Source organism: Lacerta agilis, chromosome 13, assembly GCF_009819535.1.
Source record: "Lacerta agilis isolate rLacAgi1 chromosome 13, rLacAgi1.pri, whole genome shotgun sequence".
Lineage (NCBI taxonomy): Eukaryota > Metazoa > Chordata > Lepidosauria > Squamata > Lacertidae > Lacerta > Lacerta agilis.
The window spans coordinates 4,559,317-4,582,598 of NC_046324.1; the positions used below are offsets into that span (position 1 = coordinate 4,559,317).

Below are 23,282 nucleotides of genomic sequence, written 5' to 3' on the forward strand. Positions count from 1 at the left end.
TACTGATAATGTTTATGTTTTCTTCCTATATACATCATGTTGCATCACATTGCAGTTTGCATGGCTACCATGCCAACTCCAGTGCGACAAATGGCAGCCAGGAGGAAGGAGAGGTGCTTCACAGACTGGTTTAGCAAGCTATTCTGAAGCACCTGCCTCCGTTAAATGCAGTTGCAATGAAGTTTAACCAAGGAACTTTACAGAGGTTTAGCACAGCAGGTCTATTCTGAAGCAGGAGCAGGCTGGCGGGGGAGGGGGGCTTTGGAAAGGGGTTGGCCAGGGGTTCCCAAACTAAAGCCCGGGGGCTGGATGCGGCCCAATCGCCTTCTAAATGAGGCCCGCAGATGGTCTGGGAATCAGCGTATTTTTACATGAGTAGAATGTGTCCCTTTATTTAAAATGAATCTCTGGGTTATTTGTGGAACATAGAAATTCGTTCACCCCCCCAAAAAAAATATAGTCCGACCCCCCACAAGGTCTGAGGGACAATGGACTGAAAAGGTTTGCTGTCCCCTGGGGTTAGCAGATAGACATGGTTGGTAAGTGGAGTGAGCAGAAGCAGTGGTCAAAATATTTTATATTTTTGTAAACCGTTTAGAGGTTTGCTTTACAATAAATAATAAACCAAATGAAAAAAATCTATTTGGTTAAATAAAAGATAAAACTAGGTCTGTGCAACCAAGAGGGCTCTTAACTTCCATCACTTGTGCATCTACCCCTCGTGACAGACATTACACCAACTTTTACATTGAGGAAAGTTTTAAAACCATTGCAACATGAAACTGAATTCTGTTTACAGAGAAGAATCAAACTTCTGGGTAATGCCAGCCTTTGGCCATACCTACAGTAGATCTTCAAAATGAACAATCAGGATAGCAACTGGAAGCATTTTTAAACCAAGCGCATCAAAACTCTGTTGCAAGTTAATCTCTCTCCCCACATCTACAATCATTCAAAAAAAAAATTCTGGACAGCTTAAGGCTATGATTTGGGGACAATTACAGGTAAGTAGATAACAGGGGTAGCCTTCTCCAACACAGTGCTCTCCAGATGCTGTCAGACTCCAGCCCTAGCTAGCGTGGCCAGGGATGATGGGAACTGAAGCACAGCAACATATAGAACAGGAATGGGGAATCTGCCCCACCAGATGCTGCAGAACTGTAACCGCCATCATCCCTAGCCATTGGGCATGCTTGCTGGGGCTGATGAGAGCCACAGTTCAGCAACATTGTGGGGGGAGGACATATTTCACCCACTCAAGATCTAGAAGAATGAGGGTGAGAAAGGCTGCACCAAGGCACAAGAACCATGTTCGGCTGGACAGCATTTTAAGCAGTCTTCTCTGAGTTTCTATTCAGTCCCTGTGCATGACAAAAACAAACAACCCCTCTTCCAAAGTTCTTGGCAGCACTGAGGTCTCTGTAATTCTTAAAAAAATGTGTTTAAGAGGTCAGCTAGCTATTTTTAAAAATGAAGAATGCACACTAGTTACTGTCTTCACATAGGCTACAGAGGGAAAACCTGATCTGTCCCTGGGTCTGGCAACTGCACATTTGTAGTATAAAGAACTCAGGGCAGGTGTAGAATGCCTGGGGCTGGGTCCCAGAAATTTGGGAAAGTTTCATTACATCCTCTAACATGCCTCTAAGGTAAAGGACCCCTGGATGGTTATGACCAGTCAAAGGCGACTATGGGGTTGCAGTGCTCATCTCACTTTTAGGTCAAGGGAGCTGGCGTTTGTCCACAGACAGCTTTCTGGGTCATGTGGCAAGCATGACTACACCGCTTCTGGTGCAACAGGACACCGTGACAGAAACCAGAGTGCACGGAAACACCATTTACCTTCCCACTGCAGCTGTACCTCGCACTGGCATGCTTTCGAAATGCTAGGTTGGCAGAAGCTGGGTCAGAGCAACAGGAGCTCACCCCGTCAAGCGGATTCAAACCACCAACCTTCTAACTGGCAAGCCCAAGAGGCGCTGTAGTCTAAACCACCAGCCTCTAATGAGTGCTGGCCAGGTTTTCCTGCACTGCTTGGCAAAACCTGTCATATATGATGCCAATGCTGGTTCCAGCTACTGTTTCTCTCTAGCTTGTAGGCCAGCTACCTTTTGACTCAACAGCTCCTTCTCAAGACTCTCCAACTCTTCCTGTTGGCTCTGGAACTTCAGCTGCATCTCGGAAGCCAGCTTGTTTCCATTACACTCATCAGGAGGAGACTCCGTGCTATTCCGGTTTTTGCTGCTTGCAATCATTTCCTTTAAAGGACGCCTTGTTCTGTGTGGAATGCGGCCAAAATCAAATGGAAAGGCTGGACCAGACACGCCTGCACAAGGAGATACATTTTTTCCTCATTCAGACCAAAATGTATTTGGACATATTCCTCACTTTGTTAAAAGAAAACAACTGTACTCAATCACCAAATCTGGAACAAAGACTGAAGCAAGCATTTCCAAGTTGATTAATTAATTGCAAGTCATCTGTTCCCTTCGGTTCTCTTCTCCCTGTCCCTTTAATTCTAAGCAGTGAGACCATGCACAATTAAGAAATCATATACCAGGACAAAATTAGCACTGAAAAAAGAAGTGCCTGCTACTTCAGTGGATGTTAGTTTTAACTCTTTTTGCCACTACAAGGGAGTGAGCCCATAGTATGTACTCTGATTTATTCTCTGTGGTTTGTGTTAGAACTAGGGTTACATTTGGAGACTTAGCCTCAGAATCCATTGTCTGTAGTGAGCTCCAACTCAATACAATAGTGAAGGAAACTGAGCAGTGAAGCACGTATTTCCTTCATCAGACTAACCACAAGTCACCACAAATGACTCTGATCAGATGGAAGACCTTCCCAATTTAAAGCTGAAAACAGAAACAAACTCCAACCTTTTTTTTTAAATCATCACATTTGTATCCTATCCATCTTCCTCCTCAGACTTCAGGCTGACCTACCTGTAACTGAAGTTTAGTCACAATCGCCATGGCTGAGTGTGGATTTGAACTCAAGTCTCCCCACCCACCACAACCTCTCTACTTGAATCTAAACCCCTATCAATTGCACCAAAATGCTGTATTCCTTACTCTCTTCACTCTTGCATATAGTACAATATAACCAATTTGCAACATATTGTTTAATAAAGAGGTACGGTAAGGTAAGGGGACCCCTGACCATTAGGTCCAGTCATGTCCGACTCTGGGGTTGCGGTGCTCATCTTGCGTTAATGGCACTTTGTGCTTAAAAGTACACTCAAGAAAAATGCATCGACAACAGCATGGGTCTGATGGAAATAAGTCACAGCAGTGCAAGTTTGAGTCCAGGTATCCCAGTAGCTAAGGCAGAAAAATCCAAAGGCAAATTATAAAAATCAGTTTCCAAGAAGAGATATTATCAGCATTCTTTATCAATGGAGAACCCATTTTCATGGTGTGCCTTTAGGAGTGGACTGCATTTTCACCAGCCCCTAAGAGTCAATGGTATAGAAATATAAAGAATCTTAGAAAGTACAGTAGTAGAAAAGATGGGGACAGGAGATGTAGGGAGAAGGAACACTAGAGTACCTTTGCTCTGCTCTGCTGAAAACCTCTTCCGATCTTGAACTATCGACTCCTCCAAATCCTTCGTATCTAGAAATTCCCACTCCTCTGTGTAAAAAATACTCTTACGGTTATCATTGCTTCCTTTTCCTGTTCTTAATGAAGACACAGAGTTCCTGGCAAGTACAGAAATTAAGAAGTAGTTATACAAACAGAGAGACGTGTAATTTTAAAAATAAAGGATACACAACTACTGTTTTGTTCAATTTCTCTTGGTTCCAGATTTACTCCAAAGCAGAGAACTCGGTTGATGCAGGTGCCTACACTGCAAAAGTTTGCCAAATGTGCATTTAAATATCAAGGGCTAGGAGTTTGATTTATACTCTTCAGACTAAAAATTATTCCCAGGATGATATAGAAAGGTGCTCAGCTGACATGCACTGGCCATGGCTGATGAGAGATGCAATCCAAAACATCAAGTGGGGGAAGGCTGGACTAGGTTTCAGACCTTTCCCACCCTGTCAATGACAGCCTGCTACAAATAAGTCTCAGAATGCCATTTGTAGCATATGGTAATGCAATTAGTGACTCTGCTACAATCTATGACAGCAACAATGGATCACTCAAGGAGTCCCTGAGGCTTTCCACTTAAAATAGTAAATCATTTCCTACTACAGTCATCCCTCGGGTTACTGCCGCTTCAGGTTGCACGTTTTAGTTGTGCGCACCGTGCTGAACCTGGAAGTACTGAACGGGTTACTTCCAGGTTTCGGCGCTCGCACATGCGCAGAAGCACTAAATTGCGCTTTGTGCATGTGCAGAAGTGCTGAATCATGACCCATGCATGCACAGACGTGGTGCTGCAGATTAAGAATGCTGCGGGTTGCAAATGCGCCTACCGCACGGATCGCGTTCGCAACCCGAGTGTCCACTGTACTGTACACTTAAATTCAAAGTACTGGATAAGCAGTCCTCTAGAAAATGATGACATTTTGTACATCTGAAATTAAACATCACCTGAAATTAAACATCAATAAAGATTCAACTGCAGAGCTAAAAACCAGTGGAAGCAAAAGTTGTACTTCAAGACTCAGCATAACAATCAGCAGATACAAATCAAGACATGTTAATTTAGAGCGAGAAGTAACACTCAAGAGGTTTTAAGACATGGTAAGGAGTGGTAACGGACTGGTTACCGTATTATCAACTTAATGAGACATTTAAACTAGATAAAAGGAATGGTGTTACAAATCAGAGCTCACAATTTGAAAGAGAGCTCATAGAAAGTAATGAGAAAGTAATTTCTAAAATAGTTAAATTGCTATTGGAATGGGAGACTAAAGACAAGCTGGTAAAGTCAGCAATGACACACTGGGCAAGGAATATAGGTCACAATAGTGAAATGCGTGAATGGGAAAGACTCTGGAAAAAGTATTTAAAATGTACAGCATGTTAGGCCCTAAAATAAAATTATATGAAAATGATGTATAGGTGGTATTTAACATGAAGTAAATTAGCAAAGATATATAAATCAGAATCAGATATATGCTGGAAATGCAAAGAAAAAGAGGGTACTTTTTACCATACACAGTGGTCATGTGAGGTAGCGAAAGCCTTCTGGGAAATGATATATAATGAACTGAAGAAAATGCTGAAAATGTTTTTTTTTTAAAAAAGTTTTCCATTTTGGAAAAATAGATCCACAAGTACCCAAAGATCTGAAAAAAAATTGTTCTTGTATGCAACAATAGCAGCCCAAATAATTTATGATCAGAAATGGAAAGAAGATGCGGTACCAACTAAGGAGGACTGACAGATAAAACTGATGGACTACGCGGAAATGGCTAAATTAACTGGAAGAGTAAGAAACCAGGAAGAAAAGTGTTTCAATAGAGAATGGGGAAAATTTGAGGATTATCTGAAAAATTATTGTAAGCAACTTAAAACATTAGCAGGATTAGAATAAATTCAGCCGTTAAAACATAATTGTAAGTGGAAATGTTGAAAGGAAAATAAACAAAAAAGGAAAAATTTGGATATGCAGAAAAATGGAGAAAAGGAAAGGAACCATAGAAGGGGAGGAGGGAAGTCAACCTAATTTGTATGCTTTAAATTTATAATTTATTCATTGTAAAATTGAAAATGAGAAGTAAAATATATTTTTAAAAAACAAATCAAGGCATGTAAAGCAACTTTATAAACACTATGAGGAAATGTATAAAGAGTGAAAACTGCCATCTGTTACAGTAGTTTGATATAAGAATTACGGTTGCAAAATCTCACCATATGATTACACCACTCAAGGGTTACTACAGTACATGCATTTAAAATATGCTAATCTGCACCGAGCTTCAGGAAGTTTACCAGAACAGATGTATTTCAAGCAATCATGTCTGCCAAGAAATAAAGTCGTAAGTGCACTGTTGAATTTGTGTAACACAAACTTGGTAACAGCAACTACTCTTTACTATGGATCTGCAACAACTGTACTAAAATTGCTCAGTAGCTGTTAAAACACATGAACACATATTGGCTAATTTTGCAAAGAGAAACATTCAAAGCACGTGACAAAACTGCTGTATTTCTGAAACAGAAAGCCTGGTAATTGTGGTTAAGCAGTCAACAAGGGGGAAGTTGGTAAAGTTAATGTTATTTCCCTTGGCTGACTCTACAATTTCCGCACTTGGACCATCGGCTGTGCAGGGCCTGCTCCCTTCCAAGGCCTTTTCCAACTGGCCCAGGGGGTGGGGCCCAGGCCACAACACTCCCAGCTACAAAAGGGACTCCTGCTGCAGTGCCTAGAGGGTGGGGCTGGACTCACTGGGAACACACACTTGGGGAAGTGCGAGGTTGTTCTGCTATTGCTTCCCTGTTCCAAGTGTCTAATGTGTTTTAAAATACCCTTAAGCAGTCGGTGGCATTTTAAGTTTTTTTTCTTCTCCCCCCCTTTTTTGCTTTGTTGGGGGGGGGGGTGGGGGTGGGATGGATATCTGATTGGGGGTTAATTTTAGTATAACTGTTCTGTTTTTGTTTTTTGTTGTTTTATTGGTTGTTGTATATTTTGTCTTTTGTTTTTAAGGGGCAGGGATCAGGGCTGCCTGGGAGTGGGCTCCAGCCAACAAAATGGCTGGGGCAAGCTCCACCGGGGGGGGGGGGTGCACTGGGACATCCAATCTCAGTGATCATGGGCAGGAGGAGGAGTTACGCTAAGACCAGACCATATCATTACCGAGGAGGCAGGCGTAGTCGTTGTTTGAAGACCAGCCAGGTCTGGTCTTGACCGGATGGATACTGGAATCAGCAAGGGATACCCACATGACCTGAAGGTGCTGCTGTGCAATGCCAGATCAATGATTCATAAGACCACTGCCATCCATGACTTGATCGTGGATGGAGGACTTGACCTGGCATGTGTAACAGAGACTTGGTTGGATGAAGCAGATGGGCCTGTCTTAACTGCTGCTTGTCCACCAGGTTTCTCTTGCACACAGCAACCCAGGCCTTAGGGCAGCAGTCTCCACACAGCTGCAAGGAGCAACAGTTCCACCTCCTGCACTTGTTTGCTGCCTCCTCGGCTGCACACCCTTCCCCTTGCTTTCTGGCTTTCCTCTTTTCCCTCCTCACCCCCATTTTCCTTCTCCATTTAGTCCCCCCCTTGCTTCACCACAATGTTTCTCCTCCCCATTTCAGAGTCTTACTTCCCCTCCCTTTCTGTACCTCTATCAAACCTCTAGCCCACAGAGTCCCACTCAACTGCTGTGCTGTGTGCACAGCTCCCTCCCAACATGCAGGCTTACAGCTTTGCAAGAGAGCAGCTTCAGCCTCCAGCCAGTAAGCCATGGTGCAAAGGCACAAGACAGGTCAGTCAGTGAAATGGAAAGAGGAGGCGGGGGTGCAGGGGAGGGGTGCTCTTCCACCACCATCCAAAGAACCATTTCAGTCAGTAAACAAAACAAAACAAAACTTGGGGGTGCAATGCAGGACTGGAGAGGGGTGGCCTGAGCCCCAACATAGAGGCTTGGAAGGCTGCATTGGTCCCTTAGCCTGATATTCCCTATCCTTGCTGTATCTCAGCACCCTTAACAAACTACAATTCCCAAGGAGAGCACCATTTTCTGGTTCACCTCAGGCAGCAAAGTATCTTGGGCCAGCCCTGGAACCAAGTTGGTGACAGTTACACTAGGCCATACAACAGTGGTGGGAAGCCTGTGCCCCTCCAGATCTTGAGACATCAACCCATACTATCATGTAGGTGTGGCCAGAGAGGATGGGAGTTGTAGTCCAGCAACATGTGGAGGGCTGCAGGTTCCACATAATGTCCACAAAAACTTGATCCAGCCAAGAAAAATGTTCATTTGATTTCCTAAGTAAGGAGCACCATGCAACCATGCTGGCTGGGGCTGATGGGAGCCGCAGTTCAGGACATCTGGAGGACACCAGATTGGCGAAGGCTACTTTATGCACAACCAGTTTTCCACATAAGAACACAATCTGATAAGTAACACAAAACAGATGACGGTTGAAGTTCTGTGCAGGGCTGATATTTCCCTATGTTATGCCCAAAGCAAAAGTTAACATTATACACTAGGAGCTAAACGTCATCACATGGAGGAAGGATCTGGAGCAGGCACCCCCAACCTACAGCCCTCTAGATGTTTTGGCCTACAACTCCCATGATCCCTAGCTAACAGGACCAGTGATCAGGGATGATGGGAATTGTAGTCCAAAACATCTGGAGGGCCAAAGGCTGGGGATGCCTGATCTGGAATAATTCAGAGATGCCTTGGTTCTCCTACAAACAGTATGCAAGATTCAGAATCCCATTATGGACATTTTTGTGGTCAAACTGACAAGCAGGGAAAAATTCTTAGACCATATTCAAAATTGCACATCCAACATTTTCCTTTCAAAAGCTTTTTTGTGCAACTCAATAGCATAGGGTGGGGGTATCAATCACATTGAAATCACAAGAAGGATGTGGTTTAATTTTTCCAGAGCAACCAAGGCAACAGTTGCCACACGTGCCCTGCTCCATAACCATCTGGAAAAGGAACCAGGAGGGAGCCATCCTCCAAGTACTGAAGCTTCGCCCCCTAGAAACTGATGGGAGCTTGTGCTGCAGAAGTACTTTCAAGACTTACTCCCCTGGGCAGCCTTTCAGCATTAATGAAAGGGTGCGAGTGGGGATGGTAAGAAATGCAAGAAGAGAAGTGATCGGAGGTCAGTTGCAAACAAAACTGTTGCCAGAAGTTGGCCAAGGTCAAAACAGTGACTTCAGCAGCAGCACAAGCCTTATAAATGGTTACTTCTTAGATATTCAATGTGCCTTTCCCACTATTTAAAGAGAACACAAAGGCAGAGAGATATTTAGGGGGTGTTTTTCTTTACAATGTTTCAAGACATTTGTTTTAAAGATGTATCAATCAATCTCTTTATTATGGTCAATGACCAATATTGTTTCAAAGATAAATGATCTATAACTTTTTAAACAGGAGTAACAGTGTATTATATGAACAGGGTATTATGTCCTTTTCAAAGGGCAAGTGAAAGATTGCTGGTGCAGCATGGTGAGTAAGAGGCTACATTTCATCATTGCTAAAACTTTCTCCTTACCAGAAAGCTGAAAGGTACCAATTTATTTTTTATGATGAAATTACAGATCTGCCAACTAAATTCTGCTCCATGTAAACTGGCGGAAAGCATCAGTGAGGAAAAAAATGTTCAACGAAAGAACCACCATTTGCGCATAACACAAACAAGGTGTGGAAAATAATCACACCATGGACAAAATTTCCTATGAGAAGAGACATGGGAACTGGACTCCCATATGGATTTTCACAGGTCCCCACTGGTTTTAACTTTGTCTTAAAGCCCTGTTCCCTGATCAATGGCACCTCCAGTCAACTTAACTACATCTCCACAGCCGTGCTTAGATTTAGCCTACAATTTTCCCTGAAACATAACAAGGTTATTATGGAAGCCAGTGGGCTGCAAGTTGAAAGTTGCTGCTGCAAACCTAAGTCCAAATGTTACCTCTGCTAAATCATGAACAGCTTCAGTTCCAAATGTATTATTTTTGGGGTGGGGAAGAAATATCATCTGCTCCACAGGCTTAATCTGAACATAAACATTTTTGCAATCACATAGTAGTATTTATGCCAACCCCATCAGATGAACACTGTCAAGTAACACAACACACAATACTCACTTGATATCTGTACCCAGTTGCTTCAAAGAAAAGTTAATGGCACTTGGCTGGCCTGGGGCGGGCTGGCACGCTGCCTGTTCTCCCACCAGTTCAGTGCGCGCTGCCTCCACCATTAGGACATTTCTAACTTTCTCTGCTGACGCATTTGAAAACATGGTGGTCCAATCTAAGAAGGGCAAAAAACACCACCAGTACTTAATAATGCAGCTGACACCCCAGCAGTCCACATCAAGGCACATTGAAGGCAAATTCAGGGGACTTCTAACATGTCATGAAGGAAGGTATTGAGCTTTCCTCATAAGTAGCCCAGGAAACTACCACAGTCCAAGAACTATGGTGCTGAAGAGTTAATACTCGCCTCAAGGTCAGCTAAGAAAGTCATGCAAATTGGCTATAACTCACAGCAACTCATGCAGCCATTAAAGCAGAGCTTTCCAAACTTTCCATGTTGGTGACTAACTTTTTAGACATGCGTCATTTTGTGACATAGTAATTCAGTTTTACTAGCAAACTGGAGGTTAAACTAACCCATTTCCATCCCTGGGAGGAGCACGGGGAGCGTTTGAGTGACACACCTGCACACTGCAGCTGACACACTAATGTTTGAAAAGCTCTGCATTAAGGTTTAGAGAATAAAACTGGAATTCAGAATGAGTGTGGGGAAGGGTAGCAGAAACCAACCAAGATAAACCAACAGTTATGTCAGTCTCTCACAACAGATTCTAGCACATGCAGGTATTCTAATGCTTCAAGTACCTAAGGATTAGGCCAAACATTATTTATGTGTAATTGTGAAGCCCCCTCCCCATTAAATACACACAGGTATTTAAAGGTGCAAATTCAAGAGTTTGAATGAGTACATACAATCTCAGGAAGTACAAGAGGTACACTCATAATGGGCCGTATTCCTCCTCTGCTCTGTCAAAGGGCCCAGAGCACGGAGAGGAGCTGGCAATCATTGGGCAGTCTAACAGCATCTTTACATACACCTTGAAGCTTCCTCACTTATTATGCAACCTGAAGTGGGACAGCCCACCTCCAAAGTTCTGCAGGCACGTGGAAGCCACAGGGCCCAGTTTTCTTAGCAAGGAGGCCCTTGCTTCCTTCACCTCCCACTAGCCCTCAGTGACATCAAGAGTGATAGTTTAACAGGTAGTCCTTCCTAGTACTCTTCCCTCTGTCAGCAGCATTACATAAGAATAGAGCAAGAAAGAGAGAGAAAAGAGTATTGAAGTATTCCTCCTCCTTGCACCAAATTGCATACATTTGATGGCTGCATCATATCAGGCTTTGTCTTCGTTAACAAGGGATATGTTCTGCTATCTGGATCTAAAGCATACAATGATTAACAAGTTTCAAGAAAATCACTGCTCCAAGGTGAGCAAAGTTTAGAGCTGTAGACACACCTTCAACAATTTCCACTACAGTACAAAGTTGTCAGCACTCTGCTAAAATGAGTACTGTGTGAAAACCAGCAGGATGAAGCAAAGCAAAAACAACTGCCCTCCCCAACCTACACGGCCCAAGGAATGAATGCTCATGCCGAGTTAACAAGACAGTTTGCAGAATGCCCACACTTCTTGCTGTTTTATGACAGAAATGCATATACAGTAATGTAAAACCACATCACATTTGTATGGATTCTCTTCTCCAGATCACAACCAGCATGAAATCCACAGGAATGCGGGAGTACTGTGAGGACATTTACATAACCTACAATCAAGGACACAGTCTTTCAGCTTGGATGAAGCCAAAGATCTGCTTAACACTCAGTTATTAAAATTACATAAAACAGACCTACAACCATCAACGATTAGGCAGGAAAAGCTTTTAGCCAAATAAAATGCTACATCAGTGGAAGACAACCAAATACAACCTTTCTAAGTTAAGTGAGCTCTGCATGTTCCCAAATATTCATCATGTAATGTGCCCCCACAACATGAAAATTCCTCACCTTCATTCCTGGGGCTGCTGTGATTAGCAAGGGAGGAGACTCCCAGGTTCAGACATAAATCTAAACAATGGCTTAGTTGCATGTGAATGGGCTGATCCTCCTCCTGGATCTATGTGCTCACCTTCTCTTTCCACAAAATGGCTATGAGGAGTTTGGGAGCTTTCACTTTTTGTTGTTTATGGTTTCACCTGAACTGTGGAACTTGGGTGTTTTAAACAGGCTAGCTTGTTTAAAGTGGGCTTGTTTTGAAACAGACTATTGTCAGGGTCAAGCGATGATGAAATGGGAAATAATAGTTGACTGAGAGTAAAGGCTTCCAAAGCCTTCCTCCAAACCACACAGGAGGAAGAGCACAGGAGCAGGATAGGCTCATTCACTTGGTGAAAAACCATGGTTTAGCATGATGTCGGAAGAGATCAACCCCAAAACTCTCAGCCTGAGAGTGCTTGCAATTGTGGTCTGGGCAGGGTAATTATGGGCCAGAAGGCGATTAATATTAAGTGGCATTCCCTACTGGTGACCATAGAAAAACAGTATGATGAGGCAGCAAGTTAATCAACTGCTAGGAAATTTATGTTCCATTTACTCTTAATACAAACACTGGGAGGGAGTGGCTCATGTTGGGAGCACAGACTTACTTTGAGCTGTTCATGCCCCATATCATCTGTCCATTGCCGGTTTAATCATGACTAGGACACCTGCGGCATTCTACTGGAACAACAGGCTGTTGACTGGCATGAAACCTTGCTTGGGTTCTCATCTGGGTTTTTTTAAAAACATCTACTCAAAAGGATGGTTTTGGTGTGACCTTACATAAAACTTTTACCAGGACAGAAGCTGTTTCAGCAAAAGATACCTTCCCTACTTATTTTATATCAATTATAAATACAATTTAACCTAAATGAAAATGATGCAGTCAGAAATGTACTATTTAAATTACCTTATAATCTGATAACAGCACTCGATGAATAAATACAATTTCCTCAGTTATCTGTAATACTGCAGAGTTATTTATTGTTTATATTCACTCACACAGAAATATAGGAATGAGGCCAGAAAGACAAGACTCTGCACACAAAATCTACCATAAATCAGAGAAAGCTCAAAGCAGTTTTCAATTAGAATAATTTTCCAAATGCTGATAGTACAATGGTCGCCATACACAACATTGCACTATATTTTACACCCACTGCCCACTTCTTTGTAAACATGAACGTTAGGAAGAAAACTACCATGAATGCCTTCTTGTTTCAGCTGGATGACAAACAGTACTGCAACATCACACTTATTGTAAATTGTAATATAAAGTTTTCATTTAAAATATTTAAAGTGTCTATATCTTGACTTATAAACATGGCAATGCTGTCTACAAAAATTCAGTTAACAATAAATAACTGCCTTGAAATACAATCCCTGAAAATATAACCCATAGAACAACAACAAAAACCCAGCAATAGTAGATTGCCACCGTATCTGATTTTATTTATCTCAAAGTTTTTTGGTCTGGAAAGGTACAATCGGCATAACTGAATAACTGTCATAAAATCAATAAGGTTTCTAAATATGCTATTTCTCAAGTCAGCTTCAAAATAGCTGTACAGTCGTACCTCGGCTCCCAAACACCTTGGGAGTCGAACGTTCCGGCTCCCAAACAAAAACTGGAAGTGAGTGTTCCGGTTTTCGAACGGATTTCTGGAACGGATTCTGTTCGACTTCCAAGGTACGGCTGTACTTATTCCTGCAGCAGATTTATGAAATTCCAGGAACAATAAAATTAAAAAGATTGCCCATTAAGTAGAAAATCCCACTTCCCAGATCAATTGTGTTAAAAATAAAACTGCTAAGTAACTTTCAGAAGCTGAATGTTTAAAGCATGATACTTGTTAGGAAGAGAAAAGCAATCACAACCACAAATAACTATATTTTGGGTAAGGATATTACTAATATACCTATTTTGTTTCAATGAAATTTGACCAATTATAATTTGGACTACTGGTCAGAACACAGACATTTGGCAAGAATTATTTTGGCCCAATTTACATGTACTTTCTTTACCTGATCTTAAAGATCCAATCCATGACTTGTGTGAGGAAACCTCACATTCTTATGGGGAAATCTCACTCAAGTTCAGTATTTGAAACCTGGGACAACGAAATGCGGCCCTTTCTGATAAGATAACTCATAAGTTAACTCTTGGAAAAAAACAAAATAAAAAATTCCTTCCAGTAGCACCTTAGAGACCAACTAAGTTTGTTCTTGGTATGAGCTTTCGTATGCGTGCACACTTCTTCAGAAGTGTATCTGAAGAAGTGTGCATGCACACGAAAGCTCATACCAAGAACAAACTTAGTTGGTCTCTAAAGTGCTACTGGAAGGAATTTTTATTTTTTATTTTGACTATGGCAGACCAACATGGCTACCTACCTTTAACTCTTGAAAGGCACTGAGGACCTAGAAGCTCTCTCTGCTACTTGGTGGGGTTTTATTGCTTATGCCAATAATGCTGATCTACAAAGTCTATTGCCAATACTGGCAGGTAAAATTTGGAACTCTTAAAAAAATGTTATATGCTAGATACTTTCTGTTTTCTGTCACAATGTAAATGCTGCTGCTTAGAAGTCAGAATAGCATTTTATAGCTTTTCTAAATCTTGGTTTCTACATAGTTAATGTGGTTTGCTTTTGTATTGTTTTTAAAATAAAAATCTAACTAAAGTACAGAAATTGTGAAAATGCAGTATTTTCTTCAGAAGAAGACCTTCACTGCTACTGCAATGGTCTGAATGCGGCTGGATTAGTGGCACACTATTTCCGTAGTTTTTTTTATAATAAAAAAACACATTTTGGAGGCTCTGTACTCTACCTAATGTTCATGTACTTATATATATCTTTAACAAAAATGTGGAGGGGAATCAGTATTACTATTCCCACTCATCTATAACATACACATATTATACTACTAGCACTGAACATCACACTAAGGTTAAGACGTATCTGGGGCAGCTTTGATGGATTGTGTAGACAACACTGAGACTTACAGGGCAATCCTATAAAAACCAACAAGCAACTGAGATGACCTTTGAATTGTTTACTATCCTAAGATTTCCTGTTCCAAATGTTATTTACATGAGACCGATAGTTTTATTAATTTCTTCATTTATTTCTTCTCAGGATAAGAGAATCTAATGAAACTTCACAAACTTTGATATCTGTGATGGGTCTAGCATGTCAGATTTTATGTTTTAGCATATAGTGATGCCGGTGACAAATTAAATTTCTATATTGCATTCTATGCCACCAGTGGTTGAAATGTTCCAACTCACCCTGAGAATTTGGTGCAGGACAGAAAATCAAATTGAATATTAAATAAAGAAGCCACTAAAAGCTGAATAAGCAGTTACAGCACAATCCACTAAACATTATCAAGCACCCTCTCTACACTTCAGCTAATTTTACCCACAATCTACCTTTCATGAAAACTAAGTTGAGCTATGTGTGGAGTTGGCAGTTGCACTTAGAATTTGAAAAAAAATATGATACTGCCACCAACAAAGTTATATGAATCACATTCTCGACTGGTCTTAACATTAGCTTACCAGTATTATCTTTGGCAACAAGCCCTTTGGAGGAGTCACATGGTGTCGGTGAAATTTGACTGACTCTCTTAGTTGCATCATGGCTGTTACAATACTCCCATCTCCTCTGCTGAAGCTCCTGAAGCCAGTACTTCATATCCTGGTGTGTTGGTGCCTGTTACACACACAAGCAGAAATGCTGAAACATTACAAGAGGAATAATGCACAAGGAATGGAAGGTGCTTGCATAAGCATGGACACACAAAAAGGTGCCTGTCATCTGTTTGAAAATACAGAAAGGTTGCTACATTATGACTGTTGTCCATAAGCTGCACTAAAATGGAAATAACCCAACAACTGTGTTCAGGGATTTGCATCCTTCTATGCTAAGTATTCATTTACAAGATAAAAGATGCAACTCTGATGTGTGTATGTGGCTCATGCAGTCCAAATTCCACCTAAGTTGGGGACCTGTCAAGCAAGCCTAGCAATTGCATTTTTTGCAATGGCTTGGTGTTCCTTTACATGTCTACCTCTCTCTGTGGTTGACAACAGGAATCTTTAACTTGGACTACTATTACCATGTTGTTATTGGAGGGCATCAGCACAGTGCTCTATGTGTTCACACTTTATCCATGCTTGCCACTACTTTCTTCAAACTGATCTAGATTGGCCTACAATAAGAATAAGAATAATATTTATTATAGGATCATGTTTAATAACAGAATGAATACTTTCAGAATAATGAATCTCATATACAGAGCAACTTGGGGAAGATGGGGAAACCACAATGGACTCTTGATTACTGGGGAGTCCATTTTCATGATGTGGTTTACATTTTTCAGACTGCCTTTCCAAAACTTAAAATATCTATCTAATGATGAATGTTTACAGTTTGTCTTCCCCACAAAGAAAACATGTTACACATCGATAAGATCGAGGAACAGGAAAGAAAGCTGAAACTTCAAAGAAACAGGCAACCACAACATATGCTGTAAGTTAATTCATCTTCCTGTCACAGCGAAAGCAATAAAGGTCAGTATCACTCAGCCAAATAAGGCTACAGCATCTTAAATACTAATAAATTGATTGTGACATTAGCTTCCACAGGCACAAACTCACTTTGTCAAAGGCATGAAATTATCTGGAAGAGATGGTGCTTGACTGCTAGTTAAGGGAAGGGATGTTCTGACTCAATAGGAAAAACCCACAAGAGGAAGCCAATTGTCAAGAAACTGCATTGCATCATGCCTGAATAATAGCACCATTCTCAGAAGTCCTACTGTAACCCCTGTAACTTATTCTCAAGGAGAATTGGAGTTCAGTGGGGTGCATGTCTGGGTAAGCAAGTTGTTGTTGTTGTTCAGTCGTTCAGTCGTGTCCGACTCTTCGTGACCCCATGGACCAGAGCACGCCAGGCACGCCTATCCTTCACTGCCTCCCGCAGTTTGGCCAAACTCATGTTAGTAGCTTCGAGAATACTGTCCAACCATCTCATCCTCTGTCGTCCCCTTCTCCTTGTGCCCTCAATCTTTCCCAACATCAGGGTCTTTTCCAGGGAGTCTTCTTTTCTCATGAGGTGGCCAAAGTACTGGAGCCTCAACTTCAGGATCTGTCCTTCTAGTGAGCACTCAGGGCCGATTTCCTTGAGAATGGATAGGTTTGATCTTCTTGCAGTCCATGGGACTCTCAAGAGTCTCCTCCAGCACCATAATTCAAAAGCATCAATTCTTCGGCGATCAGCCTTCTTGATGGTCCAGCTCTCACTTCCGTACATTACTACTGGGAAAACCATAGCTTTAACTATACGGACCTTTGTCGGCAAGGTGATGTCTTTGCTTTTTAAGATGCTGTCTAGGTTTGTCATTGCTTTTCTCCCAAGAAGCAGGCGACTTCTAATTTCGTGACTGCTGTCACCATCTGCAGTGATCATGGAACCCAAGAAAGTGAAATCTCTCACTGCCTCCATTTCTTCCCCTTCTATTTGCCAGGAGGTGATGGGACCAGTGGCCATGATCTTAGTTTTTTTGATGTTGAGCTTCAGACCATATTTTGCGCTTTCCTCTTTCACCCTCATTAAAAGGTTCTTCAATTCCTCCTCACTTTCTGCCATCAAGGTTGTATCATCAGCATATCTGAGGTTGTTGATATTTTTTCCGGCAATCTTAATTCCGGTTTGGGATTCATCCAGCCCAGCCTTTCGCATGATGAATTCTGCATATAAGTTAAATAAGCAGGGGGACAATATACAGCCTTGTCGTACTCCTTTCCCAATTTTGAACCAATCAGTTATTCCATATCCAGTTCTAACTGTAGCTTCTTGTCCCACATACAGATTTCTCAGGAGATGGATGAGGTGATCAGGCACTCCCATTTCTTTAAGAACTTGCCATAGTTTGCTGTGGTCGACACAGTCAAATGCTTTTGCGTAGTCAATGAAGCAGAAGTAGATGTTTTTCTGGAACTCTCTAGTAAGCAAGTACTGTATTCAATTAGGATGTACAACATTTACTTGGAAGCAACTCCTACAAACCAGTGATACTGCAACAGACACAGCTTTTGTGCAAAAAAAAAATTCTACTGTGCAACTTTTCAGTCACAACTGTCTAGCAAGGTTACCTCCATTTTCTCCAGGTAATAAAGAGCCTGTGGGTTTGTATTTTAGGATTCAGGTTATGACAGGCCTAAAACCATTTTGCTCTTTTCCTATGGCTTTCACAACCTCCAGCTTAAGCCAATATGGTTCAGAAAGCATCATCACATCATTACCTACATCACAGGCATAGCAAAAGCATTTTGCACATTTAAGGTATCTGACCTTGGAACAGGCGGCTGCCAAAATGAATAGCATCCCAATGCAGCCAGAAGCCACACTGCACTAGTACAACAGGCCTGAAGTTGCATTACACAAGCACAGCACAACTGCTAGCTGTAAAGTGGTGACTTGGAAAAACTCCCCCAAAAAACACAGATTTAATATTTCCAAGTCATTTCTTAGTGCTACTATAATGTTGAATAATGGATGGGAGAGTCCATACTATGATACATTCAGAAACTGTGAATAAGCAGCAAGTTTAGGAATAATAAAGCATGTGAGTATGAAGAAGCCTATGTTTGATTTGACTTTCTTCCTTGAAAATATTGTTCTGCTCTTATACAGAGATTTTCCTTGAAAGGATAAATCCAGTAAGCTTGAAATGTAAAGCACAAATTCAGTAATGGGCTCCATTTAATCCTGAAATAAATATTTAGGAACACCAATGCCTAAACTAAACATTTGGCAGCAAAATTATTACTCTTTTAACAGACTTTAGGAATCCTCTTCACACCCAAACCCTAAGAGCCAATGTAGCAGGACAAGATGCTTGGATAATGCAGGATGTTCTTTCCACAGAGCCATCATTGGAGTTTTTGCAAGATAAAGGAGGTTATTACTATCATGAACAGCTACAGAACATGAAACCATGTTTCATCAACCATAGTTTCCCAGTTTGGACAAAACAGGAAGCTATGGCTTGTTTGATCACTCCTATGTAGAAAAGAATGAAGCAGCAGCATGAGTGAATAAGGTTTGTTCATTTAGCAGAATGTTAAGATGAAATACAGTGGCCTGAACACAGCTAAAGAATAAGTGTAACAAGTAACAGAAGGTGGCTCAAAGCCAGCTCAGCGGAGCAAAAGGAAAGAGAAGCCCAACAAAAATGATAGAACTAACAATTAAGGAAGAACCAATTGCCCACCTTATTCTTTTGTCACTCCACCCCACCAAACATTAGTGCCACCTGATACTGTGAAATTACTGCATTGATACTCACCTAGAAAAGGGAAAGGTATGCCTCTTGCAGTCACAGGTCAAGGCTACTGGCAAGGCAACATTCAAATGTGGGAAGCAGGTACTGCACATCCAGGGTGCATACTCATCCTGACTACCGAAGCAATTCATCATTTTACAGTCCCACTGTAAGTATGTTTACTCAGAAATAAACCCCACAATGTTCACCAGGGCTTAATTCCAAATATGTGTGCAAAGGATTGCTGCCAGCTATTATACCACATTTTGCCTTTATGCTGTATACAGATTGTTGTTCAGGCCCTTAGCTCCAAACTACTGAGCAAGATGCTAGAATTCTCAGAACGATTTTGTAACAGAGCACCTAATACCTACAAGAGAAAATTACTTATGGAAACTTAACACTGAAGAGCACAGCTCTCTCAGAACTGGTTAAATCAGAGAAACATTTTCATTTACAGTTTTAAATGCATTATTACATTATTTGTACATGGATAGCAATACCAAAGGCAGAGCAGTACAGTAAATGCAATTTATATTTTTTTATTACTGTTTGGACATGTTTTGGTATTGCAGTTACACGTGGCATGTGGCTTTAGGCACAGACGGCACTGAAATACTTTTTATTAGCTTGTGGGGCTAGACTACTCTGCTGAAGAAATAATTCTGGTATGAACTGTGGAGTAAAAGGTCTAGCTCTGTTCTGCAACTCAGTTGTTTCACCTTGCTTTTCTTGTTTCATAACTAACAGGGAAGTGAGTTGTTCCAGTTCTTCCTCCAATGCTGACTGATGGTTTCTTGGCTTACTCCACAGACTACCGTATCTTGACAGAGGTGCCATGTGGTCTTTGCCACCATCCAGCTCAGCAGCTCTCTAGGTACTGCCCACAATGACATTGATAAGTGTGCACTTTAGCCATGCTTTAGGAGATAGGTACCTTTGGATATGAAACTGGAAGGTTTTCCTTCCCCCTGTCTTTATTGCTTGGGTGAAAGAGATTCAAAACAGAACCAGAAGTTATCAAAGGGGAAAGAGAACAGGTGCTCCAGATTAGTTAATGATTTGTGTGTGTGTGTTTTTATTGTAATCATCTTGGTAACACAAATTAAACCAAATTAAATTCTCCAACAATCTCTTCCTCTGATCCTGCATATAGACGGATAAGGATTTCTAAGGAAGTGCCAGACGATATGCCCAGACAGGTTAACCTATCTGGAAATAATATCTCTGTGCCAGAGAACATGCTTTGCATACAAACAGTAACAGGTATATCCAGGCAGGGCTGGGAAATACCCATTTGAAATCCTGGAGAACCCCTACTAAACAGAGTAGTCAGCACCAAGCTGGATGGAGGAATGGTCTGACTCTGCTGAAGACACTTGCTCAGACCTATATGTAGAAGCAAGCTCAGCTTGAGCCCAGATGATTTTGGGTTCTGGGTCCTTCAGACAGGGCAGTTGGTGGAGAAGCAAAGATTTGAGGGTTTGTTTTTTCCAACAATCAAGCTGTATGTAAATTTAATGAAATAAATACTGTAAATAAAGTTTAACGGGACTCAGTGACAGGTTAAAAGGGGGGGGGGAGCGCGCATGGTGGTAGCCTCGAGGAAGCGACCTTACCTGGGGAACTTACCTGAGAGCAAGCCCCGCCCCACAAGCCTAAGGCTTGGAGAGTTCCCTGCCCCGCTTGACCCTCCTCCCTCAGGACCCCTTTGGAGAGCTCCCAACGACGGGTGCGCGGCGGGGCCGGCGAAGCGGGGCAACTACCCCGGACCCACCCTGGGGAGGACCCCGTTCTACCTTGAGGACGGTGACGCCGCCGCCGGGGCTGTGGATCTCGAATGTGCTGCCGAGGGCGGACTCGACATCCCCGACCCCGCCGCCGCCGCCGCTGTTGCTGCTGCCGCCGCCGGAAAACGAGCAGGAGGACGAGGCGGCGGAGAAGGAGGCGGAGGCCGGGGCGGCGGCGGCGTTGGGGGCGGCAGAGCTGGGGGCCTCGGCCGGCTGGTGGTAGCTGAAGGAGGCTCCGGCGATGTCGAGGCGTCCGAGGGGCACCGCCTCCTGGGAGCCCTTGAAATAGTAGAGGGCGCAGCAACGCGGGTCGAAGGCGAACCAGCGGCTGCGGAAGCCCCGCAGCGGGCCCTTCCCCGTCAGCTTCTGCAGGTAGCCGCAAAGCCGGGGCCGCTCCGAGGCCGAGGGGAGCGCCGCCGGGGGGCTCGAAGGGAAGGGGCCTTCCCCAGGGGTGGCGGCGCCTTCTGCCTCCTCGCAGCAGCCTGCAGAAGGCATCGTGGCGGCAAGAGCAGCAGCAGAGGCGCCGCCGCCGCCGCCTCTCTGCGCTCGGGAGAGGGTGTGAAACTAGAGGGCTGGGCGGCCTTCCGCAGCGCCCTCCTCAGACCTGGCTTTGCCCCCGGAGCATGCTGGGACTTGTAGTCCACCCTTTCTGAGGCGAAGGGCCTGGACGCCTCCTCCGCCTCCGCCTCCGCCCTCCTCCCCGCCTCGGGAAGCCCCGAGGAGGAGGGAATGGGTGAGGGTTGCCCCTGCCACATAGGTCAGGAGGCACGCGAGGGGGATCTGCTTGGTCATGGTGGGGTTAATTTAAATTAATTATAAGCATTCTTGCTGGCTTTTTAGTGGCTTATTCCCTGAAATCATTTTCCATACCGCCTTTCTTCCAAGGAGCTCAAGGTGGCGTTCAGGGTTCTTGCAGTCCCCATTTAATTCTCCTCACATCGCTCCTGTGAGGAAGAGTAACTGGCCCAAGTTCACATGCAATGTGTTTCATGTGATAAATGTATTTATTTAATTTGTATACCACCCATCCTTTGAAGATTTAAACCCTGAAGTCTCCAGGTCCTAGTCTGACCCTCTTACTGCTGGCTCCTGCTATATACTGTAATGAGTACCCGTTTAAACATATATTTTTTACATTGCTTTTTACATTGTTTTTTTATAAATGCAAATATCTTGTTTTATGCTGGTCTGTGACCGAATAAAGTATATTCATTCATTCATACATTTAAAGTACATTCAGAGCACAGTGCTTCCCCCAAATCCTGGGAACTAGCTTTCCCTTTGGAGCTACAATTCCCAGCACCCTTAACAGACTACTGTTCCCAGGATTTGGGAGGGGCAGGTAAGTAATGTAAGCAGTCATAGTTTGCAAGGAGCTTCCAAACCAGAATCTCAAACTGTGTTTTGAAGATGATTTGGAAACCACAATTAGGGCAAACTGTTGTTTAGTGTTACTTCTGGGCCAACAAAACATGGTTTCAAACATTGCCCTGCACGCAGTGACTTTTGTTGGGTTTATTAGGAAGGGCAAACAAAGAACCCATGGTTTACTTGTATCTCTGGAATAGGAATAGGAATAGGAATAATTTATTATTGGCCAAGTACATTTTCCAACATACTTGGAATTTGATTCAGCTACATTGCAATGTAAACATACAGACACTGTTCCTCTCACAATACAAAGAAGCAAGGAAACCCCACCCATAATTTACCCCCCCCCCTTCAGCTATACAACTATGAATTTAACAATTTAATGGCACAAGGGAAAAAACTATTCTTGTGCCTGGCCGATTTTGTATATGAACTCCTGTAGCGACGTCCAGATGGAAGTAAATCAAGCAGATGATGACCGGGATGTAAAGGATCTGCTACAATTCTCTCTGCTCTCTTCCTAACTCGGGTAGCATAAATTGTCTCTATTGAAGGCAAGCTAACACCAATTACCCTTTCTGCAATTCTTACAGCTCGTTGGAGCCTTTTCTTGTCTCTCTTGGAGGCTGTACCGTACCAAGCTGTTATAGAATTACAGAGAACAGTTTCAATGATGCCTCTGTAGAATTGGAACAACACTTCCTGGGACAATTTAAATTTCCTTAGTTGACGCAGGAAATACAGCCTCTGGTGGACCTTTTTAATAATACTATTGATGTTGTTTGACCAATTTAAGTTATAAGAAATTATAGAGCCCAGGAACTTAAAGGACTCTACTGCTACAACCATGTTACCAAGAATACGGTTCCTGCTCTGTGGGTTTATCTCAGTGTAAATCATGGTTTGCTGTTACACCTGCTTATTTATTTATTTATTTATTTATTTATTGCATTTGGGTCAACCATGTCAAGTGATCCAGGAACTTTTACCTTACCATTTTAAATTACTTTCATTTTCAGTTTTCTAAAAATACTGTATTTTTCCATGTATAAGACTAGATTTTA

The 23,282-nt window shown here is 42.5% G+C and overlaps 1 protein-coding gene across 1 annotated transcript in view; it reads right to left on the reverse strand.

Annotated features, from left to right (window-relative positions):
• The window catches only part of TBC1D2B (TBC1 domain family member 2B), a 38,283-nt gene extending 16,927 nt beyond the window's left edge, over positions 1 to 21,356 (reverse strand). Inside the window, exons 1-6 of the mRNA XM_033166447.1 lie at positions 21,047 to 21,356; positions 20,857 to 20,941; positions 15,288 to 15,441; positions 9,739 to 9,904; positions 3,555 to 3,706; positions 2,109 to 2,326 (exon numbers count right to left, since the gene is read on the reverse strand). Coding sequence (XP_033022338.1) covers positions 2,109 to 2,326; positions 3,555 to 3,706; positions 9,739 to 9,904; positions 15,288 to 15,441; positions 20,857 to 20,941; positions 21,047 to 21,342 — 1,071 coding nt within the window. The 5' untranslated portion in view covers positions 21,343 to 21,356. The remainder of the gene's footprint in view (positions 1 to 2,108; positions 2,327 to 3,554; positions 3,707 to 9,738; positions 9,905 to 15,287; positions 15,442 to 20,856; positions 20,942 to 21,046) is intronic.
• Positions 21,357 to 23,282: the final 1,926 nt, after the last annotated feature.